General features: G+C 38.2%; 1 protein-coding gene across 3 annotated transcripts in view; it reads left to right on the top strand.

The window, feature by feature from the left end:
* EGLN3 (egl-9 family hypoxia inducible factor 3) overlaps window positions 1–12,121 on the top strand; it is a 54,776-nt gene extending 42,655 nt beyond the window's left edge. For 2 of the 3 annotated variants that reach the window (XM_042445035.1, XM_042445038.1), the window contains exons 3-5: window positions 3,452–3,588; window positions 5,185–5,258; window positions 7,504–12,121. In XM_042445035.1, coding sequence (XP_042300969.1) covers window positions 3,452–3,588; window positions 5,185–5,258; window positions 7,504–7,541 — 249 coding nt within the window. In that variant the 3' untranslated portion in view covers window positions 7,542–12,121. Of the gene's footprint in view, window positions 1–3,451; window positions 3,593–5,184; window positions 5,259–7,503 lie in introns of those variants that run through there. The other variant, XM_042445037.1, reaches the window with a different exon arrangement.
* Window positions 12,122–12,428: the final 307 nt, after the last annotated feature.

Raw genomic sequence — 12,428 nt, 5'->3', positions numbered from 1 at the left:
GGGAAGAAGATGGTAGCTCCAAACCACTGTCTGTAGTTAGCACATTGGGAATGTGAAACTAAAATCCATTTCCTTGCTGCTTTATTTTTATTTCCATTTGACATACGCCTTATGGAAAACAGGTGTATTGTTTAAGCTTTGGGCAGCTGCTACGACAGTCATTCTCTACAGGAATAGATAATTAAGACTTTAGCTTAATGAAAACAAATGACAGCCACAAAGAAATGAATGAACTCTGACAGCTAAAGTATATTAAAGAATGGTTTGTGGTCCTTTCATCCTATGCAGTATCCCTTCTTCCCATGAAACAGATTTGAAAATGAATGTTAAGGGAACATTTGTGGTTAGGAGGATTGTGTATGTATGTTTTGGGAGTTTTCTTGCACTAGTATCTTGTGACTATTATTTATTTATTTATTGTTTTTATACCCAGCTCTTTAGAAAAGCTCTCAGAGCCCCATAAAATTGTTAATTGGACAATTCCCTGCCCTCAGGCTTACAGTCTAAAATGATGTGACACAAAAGAACAAGGGGATGGGAGTGGGGAAGGAGATCAAGTCCAGCTGATACTGCCAATTTTTCTCTGCCTCTGAGGCCATGGTAGTGGCAATTGGAATGGAGGGAGGGCCCTTCTTTTTCTGGCCATAGTTACACTTACAGCCTTCTATTCCTTCACTGAACACAAGGTGGCATGCATGGCTCCCCTCCTCACCTTGTAAGGTAGATTATCCTGAGGGGATGTGACTGGCCCAAATTCATCCCGTAAGTTTCATGACTCAGTGGGGTCTTGGAACTGTGTTCCCCAAGTTCCTGTTCAACACTAACCACTACATCACACTGACTGTAGGCCATTCAGCGTTACATATGTCTTGAAACTGTGTTCCCCAAGTTTCTGTTCAACATTAACCATAGCACCATACTGGCTGTAGGTCATGCATAATTGCATATGTCCATGTCAGTGCTTCCCCTTCCTATCCCATGTTGTAGCCTCATTAAAAGTGAGGTATTTGCTGATGCACCTGAAGAGAAATGAATAGGCATTACATCTTTAGGCGTATTGATTATCAAAAATGTAGATTTCAAATCTTTGTATATGGAGGTATGGGGAGTGATGCTTGTGTATCAAAGAAAGGTTGAGCTTACAAGAAAATTCTCCAAACTCTTTTCATTAGGAGAGGCAAGAATGATGGTTTCCTTTCCTAGCTTTAAATAAATGAATAAATGAGTTCTGTGGAACTCTTTGTAATGTGTAGGCTTCCATATCAATAAGATGGGATAGTTTCCTAAAATGTTTTAAAACATATAGCTGCAAATGTAAAATGTGCTTTGTATTACTATTGGGGTACCATACAATAATTGGTTGTATGCCGAGGTTGAATAATCATTAGATGGCTTTATTTTGCAGTGAGCAGAGGGAGGTGTTCATGGTTGATAATAAAGTGCCTGTGAACTCTATGGTTTACATGTGTCAAAGGGCCCTGAGTGAGCACTGCTCTCCTATGCTCTTGTAATCCCTGTGCCAACTTTCAAACCTGTGTACTTATATTCTTGGTGGTGGTGTAAGGCATGGATGGGCAACCATGGCCTTCCGGATTTTGTAGGATAACAACTCTCGCAGTTCCTCACTCTGTTGGCTAGGGTTGATGGGAGTTGTAGATTAAAATACCTGGAGTGCCATAGTTGCCTACCCTGCTATAGGTGCTTTCCAGAAGAAAAAGTATACATGTGTTCTAGTGATGCTTCCTTCATTCTTGTGATGTAAAACCTCTGAACCACAAAAGTAACCAGTTGTCCTAAAAGTGTCCTACAAGGCCACACCCTGTATCTTTGACAAGGGCAACAATGGAGTGTAGGATATAAAGAGAGGTATAGTGTAAATAAATTACTCATGTTTAGTGTGCCAGATGGTGAGGAATATTTATTATAACGCAATAAAGGTAACACAGCTTACTTGGAGGTTTATGGCAAGTGATATTTTTTTTCTAGGAGTATGCAAGACTGGGTTCTGAAGGTTTGACAAGAGGAGCTTGCCACTGACCATCTTACATTAATACTTCACACATTTTTATATGAAAAATACAAATGGTTATGAAGTACAATGGCTGTGGAACAGCAAATGAAGATGAAAAAACAGAAATGATGAACAGGCATTCTGTAGAAAAGAAACAGCATTCCTGATATATGGGGCTAGGGAGTGCGTTCTGTTTCTAAATTCCTTTATTTTTCTTTCATCTGTCATGCCTCTAAATATAATTGGTCTTTGAGAAACTGTTCTATCTTATATCTCATTGACAATCACACATAGTTTCTTATTCCAATAATGGTACCAGAGAGGGGAAAATATTCTGCTCTTACAGCTGCGTTCAGTGTATTTGTTCATTGCACACTTTCTCCAGAAAATACATTTATTTTCAGTTTACACTTAGGGTAAAATCCAAATCCCACTGGAAGGCAGGATGAGGCAACATAAGAAGTGGTGTGAATACTGCATTCCTGATAGAGATGGTGCTGGAAGTATACTGGCTCACCAGGGGGAATCTCAATCAAAACAAGTGGTTCTGCAGAGCTTGGGCTGTGAATCCCAGAATCCCTTAGAGAGTACACTGGAGGATTATGTGAAGTGTAGTCCCCAAAATGTAACTCTTCCAAAGCTCTTGTTTCATGACAACAGTTACATCCGGGAGACCAGCTGAAAATAAGCTTTGGCAAAGACATGGAAATGTCCTGTTCCAACTCCATTCCTTTTCTCCAACGCACTCACAGAAGCTATATAATCCTGTATTAGTGAGAAAGATTGGCTTAGTTACTTCCTTCAAATTGGGAAGGAAGAAGGAAAAACTGTTCTTCACTTGCATTATTTACAACAAAATTATTATTTAAGTATTTATTTTAAGTATTTCTGTATCACTTCCCAGCCTACAATGGCACCCAAGGCAATGAAGAAATAAAAGTTAATTAAAAACAATACAAAATGGCAGGGCAATAGCTATGACATGTCTTTACCAGCAAATGTCTCCTCTGTTGTCCTCCTCCCCAGTGTAAATATACTGTAGGATTCTCTATAGTTTTCCCCTTCTGCCTGATTTTTTACAAATCAAAGTAGAAAACAACACATTTTATCATAGCTAGTAAACCAATAAGTTATATCTAGGTATATGAGAGCTGACATGCTGTAGTGGCTTGAGCGTGGGACTAGAATTCCATGAGGCCAGGGTCTGAATCTTGATCAGCCATGGAAACCTACTGGGTGAATCTGAGCAACTCACACTCTGAGCCTTAAAGGAATGCAAGAGCAAAGCTCCTGTAAACTGATCCTGCCAAGAAAATACTGTGGTAGGTTTGCCTAATGGTTCACCATTAGTTGGAAACAGTTTAAAGGCCAGCAGTAGCAACAACAAAAACAACAACAACAACATATAACATAAACATTCACTTTCTGTCTCTTTTTAAGCTGCATGGAGGAATTCTCCGAATATTCCCAGAGGGCAAGTCTTATGTAGCGGATGTCGAACCCATATTTGACAGATTACTTTTTTTCTGGTCAGATCGAAGAAACCCACATGAAGTGCAACCTTCCTATGCAACAAGGTAAGGGAAATGTGGTTGGTTGGTTGGTTCTTTTATTGTATGGGCATGAAAAAATGAGTGGCTTGATTTGTATGTACATAAGATCCCAGGCCAGCTATATATATCTGTTAAATGACCGTAGACAACAAATTTGAGAAAGACTTCAGGTAGCAGATCTTCTAGAGACTTGAAAAATTGTTGCCAGATGAAATTAAACTATACGGTCCAATATTCTGGTCAAGTAATTTTAGTCAGCGGCACAACATAGAAATATTATTTTTTTGGACTAAATTTCTCAGAAGGTCTCACCCAGTATAATTACTAGCCATGATGGCTGGAGGATCTTAGAAGTTGTCCCAAAACAAGTTACATTTCCAAGCTCTGGAATTTTGTAGATGAAATGAGTTTGAATAAATGTGCAGTTCAGATGGAATAAATATGCAGTGGGAAACTCTTTATGGAACATAAAAACACGTCTTGATTTATTATTGTTGTGTTTCTTTTTTTAACCTTGCATTTTGTAATGACACCTTATTTCTGAAGAAAAAACTCTCAGGGTTTTCACATTTAGGTGTTAAAAACACACTTCAAAAGTAAGCTATCATAGAATAATATTGACTGTCTACTGATTGGCATTCACCATTCTCATGTAAATGATATTCATTTGCATAGCTTTGTGTAAAGTGGGTTGCAAATTAATGTTGGCCTGCTGGCTAGACATATGTTTCCATTGTGGTTCTGGATGCTGAACATGTTGTCCATTCCTATTCAAGAAAGCACCTTGTGTTGAATGATTTTTGTAGCTAACCATGGTCTGGTACATGAAAACAGGCAGTAATTTAATCAAGGGTGAGAAACCTCCTGTTTCAAATGTTTGGGCTGGCAAGTACCACCTAATACTGTACTTTACCAGTGGCCATGTTGATTGAGCTGATGGGAGTTGCAATCCAAAACATCTGGCACATCAATAAGGTAGCTTCTAATTCTACCCTATATCCATATAGCAAATCATGAACAGTGGCTTTCCATGGAAATCCAGAGATGTTCTGTTTGTCATCAGAAAGAATGCAACATGCTTATGCTGCTGAGTTGAGTCTTAAGTGTGTATGCCATATATCTGCACCAGCGTGCAGATTGCTCATGTGGTTACTCTCACTCTGATCAGGCTATGAATAAAGATTTCTGACCATGTGGCTATTTGGATGGCATGTTTATATAACAATATGAATGTACCACCTGACCCTTTGGAAAGTTTAGTCTACCAATTGCCTATAGCTGGTTGTCTTCATGCTTGAAAATATAGCCATGTAATGCTTAGCAACAATTTAGGTAAAGTTGCAGTGTGCTGTGTTAATCTCTGGAGGTGCCTATAACTGGAGAGAAATGAAGGCATAAACCCCAGCTATATTTGCCTGCCTGTTTATACCTGCGTGCATTGCATGTAGATGAACAGAGTTATGATGTGCATGCTGAGACTGTCACCTACTGACCAATTTGGTTGTTTAGTAATATATTTCATAAGGCAGCAGTAAATCACTCTTTCTAGAGCAAGGTCTAGTATTCTGCTCTCATTTGAGGAGCATTCAAAGGTGTATTTCACTTTCCTTTCTTTCACAGATATGCAATGACTGTGTGGTATTTTGATGCTGAAGAAAGAGCAGAAGCCAAAAAGAAATTCAGGAATTTAGTTGGTATGATAATTTTGTTTACAATATCATTACATTTATGTAGCCACCATTTGCCACATTGAGAGACCAAGGGCTCTGCAAAACTAAATTATGCAGGCAAAGGACCTATGGCCTAATCCTGGATTGTAATCCACATGTGAAAACAGGTTTCTGCAGTCAGATACGCTCTGCTAAATATGCAACAGCCCGCATCAAGCAATTGGGTAGTACTTAAGAATGCCACACCTTCACTCCACACAGACTCCCCATACTATAGCTCTCTGCACTCTTTCAGTCTTCAGAACCAGTAGCATGCATACAACCTTCTACTGTGCCTGCAGTTCTTTTGATGGGACAGTGTTCATTACATAATTCAAATAATATCACTTCTTTATAAATAAGATCCAAAATACACTTTACACTTTACAATGAGCACTTGACTTTTGCTGGGCAAGGTAATTAGCATTTGAACATTCAGAGATCTTGATAGTAATATTGGCCCAAACAGCAACACAAAAGCATTCTTTTTCAGATATATTCTCCTGTTAGCTCAACAACCCATGTTGCACATAGGAGGAAGAAGAATTCAGTGCTAAAATCATGCATGTGGAATTGAAGGGGGTACTAAGCTACACAACATAGGTTTTAAAGGTGTCCACCAGGTCCCCCTTAAACAGGACAGCAGTGTCCTTGTTTTTACAGTGGGGAAGCTCAACATTGGTAGGCAGGTTATTATAAATTTTGATAACTTACAGGTATTGCTGAAGCAATCATCAGTGCCACCATCATCATCATTCAACTGAAGGTGGTAATAATCTGAATATGTAAAAGCAGGAGCAAAATAATGTTCATTTTAGTACACTTTTCACTGATAATTTCTAAGCGCGTTCAAATACACTATAATGTTTTGATGATCCAATCTTGCCTATTCATTTCAGCAGGGACCTCACCTCCTCAGACTAGTTTCAGAGGGAGCTTGATTCCCCACCACCACCACCACCATCCTGTTTCAGGGTCCGTGCAAGTTCTCAAAGGCCAAATCCAGACATAAAAATAAATATAAACAAAGAAGACACACAATGCAGCTCTAAAAACTTGTCTCAGAGGCCACTGCCAGGTTTTTGCACTTCACACAATAGCCAAATCTAGGTATAAAAACTAAGTTCAGGACGGCAAGCCAACCATTACAATACAATACAATACAATACAGAATGACTGAACAAGAACTGTGTGACTTTCTCTCAGTTAATACAAGCCCCCAAGCCAACCTGTTAAAGAAATGTTTGCCAAGAAGCAGCCATAGAAGCAAAAGAACTAGTAACAATTTTTTTAAGGATGGGAAAGAACTCATTGCCTTGAGCAACTGTAGTAGTTTTTTTTTAACAAAGTAAAATATCAGAAAGAAGAGGAGAACATTAAAATCGAGGAGAGGATTAGTTTTTAGATCTGGAATCCTGGTTTACATAAACTAATGTATCTGTGAGTCTGACTAGTGTTTGTTGCCTCTGGCCTGCACACAATTGTTAATGTTTTAACTGTTCTCTTGAACATCCTCCTAATGGTCAAAATAAAAGAAAACAATGTTTCTCGCTCTCAATGTTAATGTTGTCCTACCAAGCTCTTCTCAAGAATTGTGCTCCTTGTTTAAGTGCTCCCTTTCAGAAAAAGGCCACTGGATTTGCTCTGCTCCAGCTACACCCAAGCAAAATCCTTTTGAAATATAAGGACCTCAGCTCTGTTTTTCAAAGACATCTCAATCAGGTCAGGCTGGAGAGGTGATAAATCTCTGTCTAGATGTAGCCATAGGAATATTGAAGGCTAATAAAATGAAGCACCCCCCACCTTTGTCTGTCCTGAAAGCTTCACTTCCCCATGTACTATGATTAAGAGACGTGCGCTATGTAGGAGGGTGTTCCAAAGTTGAGGCAAAGAACGTCCTCATTCTCTGTGGTGATGCCTCAACTTTGGAATGTACTCCTGAAGGTGATGCACTAAGTGCCCACTCTGTATTCTTTTCAGCACCCAATTAAATTGCTTCAGTTTGAGGAGAATGTTGAAATGAATTAAATTCACAATCTAAATTGATTTAAATTTCTCGGTGCTAGTTGTTTTTTAATCCTCTGCTGTGTCATAGACATTATTTAAATAATTAAAAAAACACACAAATAAACAAGCATAGATTATACAAAGATTTAGACTTATGAATATTGTATAGGTCTTCCCCCAGTCCTTTTTGGACTTTAACCTTGTCTTTCATTTTTCATTGCAGATGCAGGGAAGACAGATGCAGTTCTCAATGAAGACTAAGTTTACTCAATGCATTTTATTCAAGGATGAATTGGAGACTGTTTGCAAGCAATAAGATCCAAAGGCAACATGGTCTTTTTCCTATGATTATTGGACACTCTTTTTACTTGCAGAAATGCACTATTTTTGACACTGTCTTGTATTTGCATATTACAGCAATGGTACTCATGGCAGCTTCGTATCACACACCTCTTTGGCATAAAGCACCCCTATTTTCTACTTGCCTTTAACTGAAGAAATACCACCCAGGGTTTTAAAAAATGAAGAATATCACCAACCTTCCCACTAATGTCAAGATCAAGTTGCCAATACTGGTAATAAAGATACTAAACATTCAAAACAGATGGGGGAAACTTGAGTCTTATTTGCACTTTATTTATCTTGTATTTTTCAATGGGATGGAGCGTTTACAGAGGATCCTCTGTGGCAGACTACAGATGGGCAACTCAAACAATCAAAGATACAAAACAGAGCAAGACATTTGTCAAGAGCCAAGGTCGTTATGCTCAACTTGGGGCCTTTTATGGACTGCCTTGTCATTTTCCTGCATAGACTGTTGGTTGTGCTGGCTTATATCATTAATTGAGAGAGAGAGCGAGAGAGAAGGATAAGCTTCCAATTTGCCATACAATTGCCTGGATTTTATCCATGTTGCTAAAAGTAAGCAGCAGTGGCGGTTCCATAACTTTGCCTTTTAGAGCCCCAGAACAGAGGTAAAGGCAGTTGTGCAGCTGTCTACTGTTTTGTGAAAAAGCATTTTCTTTTCTGAATTGTGATGGATATTTGTATGACTTTCCAATCTTTTTTTTAAAGGGCCTTCATTTTATAACCCCCCCAACTCCTATCCAAATTTGTAAACCTTTTTAAAAAGTCGAAGACAAGCTAAATGCATATATGCCAAGAACTCATTTTGCCAAGTATATTTTTCCTTTTTATTTCTAAAATTGATCTTCCACCTGCCGCAATTTGTCTGAGAGTAATAGAACTCTGGTAGTCTGGTGCATGTTTTTTTAGACTTGGCAAATACATATTTGTAATGGTGGACAGTTTGATAATGCAAAGCTATTAGGTTTAGTTCAGACCTGTGATTAACATGGCAGCAAGCCCCATTGACACAATCGCAAGCCCCATTGACACAATCACATTTCAAAGGAGATACAGATAGGGTGGCACTTTTATATTTCTGATCTGATGTCAGTCGGGCTTGGACTGTACAGCAGTTGCAAATTTAATCACTCTTTGTGAATCTATGAGAAAGTGTGTTGAGTACTGCAGCCTTATAGTTCAGTCATAAGAATAGTTGTGCCAGCATACATGTGTGTGTTGGATGGATTTATCTATGCAATATCATAAAGCATCACCTTGCAGGAAGACACACTATGAAATGGTTTTGGAATGTGGTTCATAGTCTCTGTACTGCCACATCAGAGCCCCACTGCAGGTTGGGTGACTGTGTAGATTAATTTTGATATATATTTAAACTGAGTAGGGGGAAATTGCTCAGTCCCACATGTTACATTACTACAGGTAAATATTTCCTTCCTTAATTTGAGCCCTGAGTTGCACAGATACAGGGTTAATAAAGATCAAGCAGATATTTTCTCACCCTAATTTTACTTTTTAAAAGACAAAAGATCTTCAGTGAGTAAATTTTCTCTGCTGCTTTACTCAATAAACAGCAGAACATTGGATGTTCAGCATTTAGCATGGATCATGCTTAGAATGGAAGATCCAACAGTCGTTCTACAAAAATATTCTTGATTTCAGGAAGGAAAACTAATGTAAACATACTGTCAGGGTAAATTCTCTGTCTTAACTGATATCTCTAGTGATGTTGTGAACACTGTATCAGAGATTCTGTTTGTTCTTCCATGTGTGTATTTATATATATTCTCTTCCATGTTCCATATCCTCTCAGTAACATAATTGACTCCGGCAACTCTCATTTTCCTTTTTCATATTAACCAACCTCTTCTTCAGCCAATTCATTTCCTGCTGTTCTCCTTTATGATGGAATGGAAGTTATTATATCACCTTATTTCTAGACAAGCCAGTTGCTTGTCCCAGAACAGAAACCAGTAAACGAGACAAATACTGAGGCATTGTCCAGCCTAACCTGTTTCTGCTGGGTAATATTTCAGACACTTAGCAATGCAGCATGTAAAAGCAACACATTTTATAACAGAATAGCAATTGTTTGTACTGGAAAAGAAGCTACTCCTACTGGCCAATTTGATGTCTGATTTATAAGATACTTCTGAATTATTCAATTTCTTCTCAAATTTCCCCTTGAAGGCTCCTATTTGATCACATGGCTTTACACATTTGGGTGAGATTGCTGTGTGACCTCTGTATATAGCTCCTGTTTCATTTCAAGAAGAAGTGATCAGCTCAGGCTAGACGCTGTGGATATAGCATATACACCAATGCATTCCATTTGTTTTAGTGAGTGATCAGACTCCCCACCCTACCCATTCTGTGGGCAACACAGCTTACTGTTAGTGAAGGGGGTGGGGTGGGCATGGAAAGTTGAAAAGGTCCTCTTTTGCTTCCCATCAGAACAGTATTAGCTCCACCAAACAGCTTTCTGGAAATGGAAGAAAGGCAGGGTTAGTAATAGCTTGACATGTGCCATCACTTATACCTGTGGCAAAATAAGTGTTACTTTTTGGACTATACATTCCAGAATCCACCAGCTAGCCTGTCAACTTGCAGGAAAAATTAACTTTGCAAAGCTATGGGAGATGCACTTCTCCCACATTTTCCTGCAATCAGACAGAATTAAATGTAACCCTCCTCTTTTTCTTTCTTTCCTTTTTTTAAAAGACAAAATAGTGGAAACTGGTAGAGGAAGATTTCATCTCAGTAACTGCATGTCTTGTCAGGGAGGTTACTACACATTTTCAGTGATTGGCTGACATATTTCATGTAATATATGTTGCTTCCTTTTCATTTTTCTGCAACAGCTGGCCTTACCAGTCTTACTAGATATGAAAAGCTGGTCCATCTGGAGCATCTGTGAACATGAAAAATCTGTGCGCTCACTAGGAGGATGTAGCTCTAAAGGGGGCGAAATATCTGAATATTTTATTGAAGCATCTTTTTCCAAAATTTGTGATGCTTCCAAGACTGAGTAAAGAACAGGTTAAGCATCTGAAATGGTTCGAAGTCCAGTTTCAATTAGTTTCAGAACTGAGAACAGTGGTAATAGAGCTCCAAAGAAATGATGACAAGAAGAACAGGAGATTACCCCATTTGGGCTCTTATTTTCTGGCATTGTTCTTGTTACCAACAGAGGATGCCTGCAGGAGATTGAAACTGAGCAGAGGGTTGGAAGCAAAAGCATAAAATAGTTTCTGTGCATGTAGTGTTAACAAAATAGGCTTACCATATTATGCAAAGCAAAATAGGACATGTTTATTCATCGACTATTTCAAGTCACTGATCACTGATGATTCTTACTTTAAATACCCCTCCTATATAAACTGGGATAATAGCTTTTAGAAATATTCCTAATCTTCATTGTATTTAAGTAACACATTTTGCTTTCTCTTTTATATCTTCCTGAACAGAAACTTTAGCTCTGAAAAACAGGACAGCTCTGGGAAAAGATGACATAACCCTAAATAAAATATGATTTCTAGACACTTGAATTTTTACCTCAGATCTCCCTCACCACATTCTCAAATTGTCCAAATATGGGCCTGAATTCTATTAGTAAATCCTATATAGAATAAACTCATTCAATCAATTGTTGATTGATGAATAAGTAGATAGACAGATACTCTAGTTGGAATTAGCGATAGGATTCAGGCCATGTTAATCTAGAGTTATCTGGAGTAGCAATATAATACTTTCTGTCCAAAAAAGAAACATCATTGCATGTAAGCTATGGTATTAAGTCCATAGTCTTGCAATGTTCATTGGTTGCTCAAATAGTAAACTCAAAAGAATATAGTCCAATTATTATCTATCTAAACGAGATTTCTTTACACATGAAACACATATTACACCTTTATCAAAACAAATTATGTTAAAAGTGGCATAATTGTTGGACAAAAGGGCACTATTCTTTGTGTTAACCTATTTGTATAAAAAGTCTTTTTTATTTTAAAATGTGAGTGCAATCTTAGAGGTTTGATGGACTGAAGAATCTCAAATGCCCTTCATTGTTTCCTTTCTTCCTGTGAACAGCAACTTCAGAAATTCTACCTTCCTTTTTTAATCCCATAACAATATCCCATTCATACCCATTGATGAGATAGTATGGTGTAACTTTTCAGAGTAATTCATTCTAGTTCAGCTTGCATATGAAGTGCATCTATTTGCTGGCGAATCTCTCTTTGGATTTCTTCTATGATTTACTCCCCAAAGAAGCTTTCTGGGAGTACGTTTTGGACATACCTTTTGCCAGGTTGAATGCTGGTCATTGTTGCTGGCAGATGGGCTGGATACTGATCCACACTGTGGTATTTTGCCCTCCAAACCACACCTTGTGTTTTATTTTAATGTTTTTTTTAAAAAATGTGGCATGAAATAAAAATGTTGCAGCAGTCAATAAAACACTGGGTTACATCATATTCTATACTGGCTTGATAATTCTCTTCAATGTTGTGTCTACTGAGAAGCTGGGGGTATACCTGAATTTATAATGCTGGGAATTTCTGTTGTTTACATGGGCCAAATAAAATAGTCTCACCTAGTTTTCACAGCCAGCTCCAAACAATATATGGGACAATTGGGGTCAAATAGGGGCCTTTTCATTGCCTCAGGGCTTTAATCCTGAGGGGGAAAAGGGGGGAATTTTTTTTCTAGTTTTGGCCAGAAAATCTGAATATCTGCACTCTCAAACTACATTATTGTGGAGCTGGAGGGTAGGGGAGGAGT

The sequence above is a fragment of the Sceloporus undulatus genome, chromosome 1, assembly GCF_019175285.1.
Source record: "Sceloporus undulatus isolate JIND9_A2432 ecotype Alabama chromosome 1, SceUnd_v1.1, whole genome shotgun sequence".
Lineage (NCBI taxonomy): Eukaryota > Metazoa > Chordata > Lepidosauria > Squamata > Phrynosomatidae > Sceloporus > Sceloporus undulatus.
The sequence above is the reverse complement of the archived record's forward strand: the minus strand, read 5'-3'. Positions and strand labels throughout refer to the sequence as shown.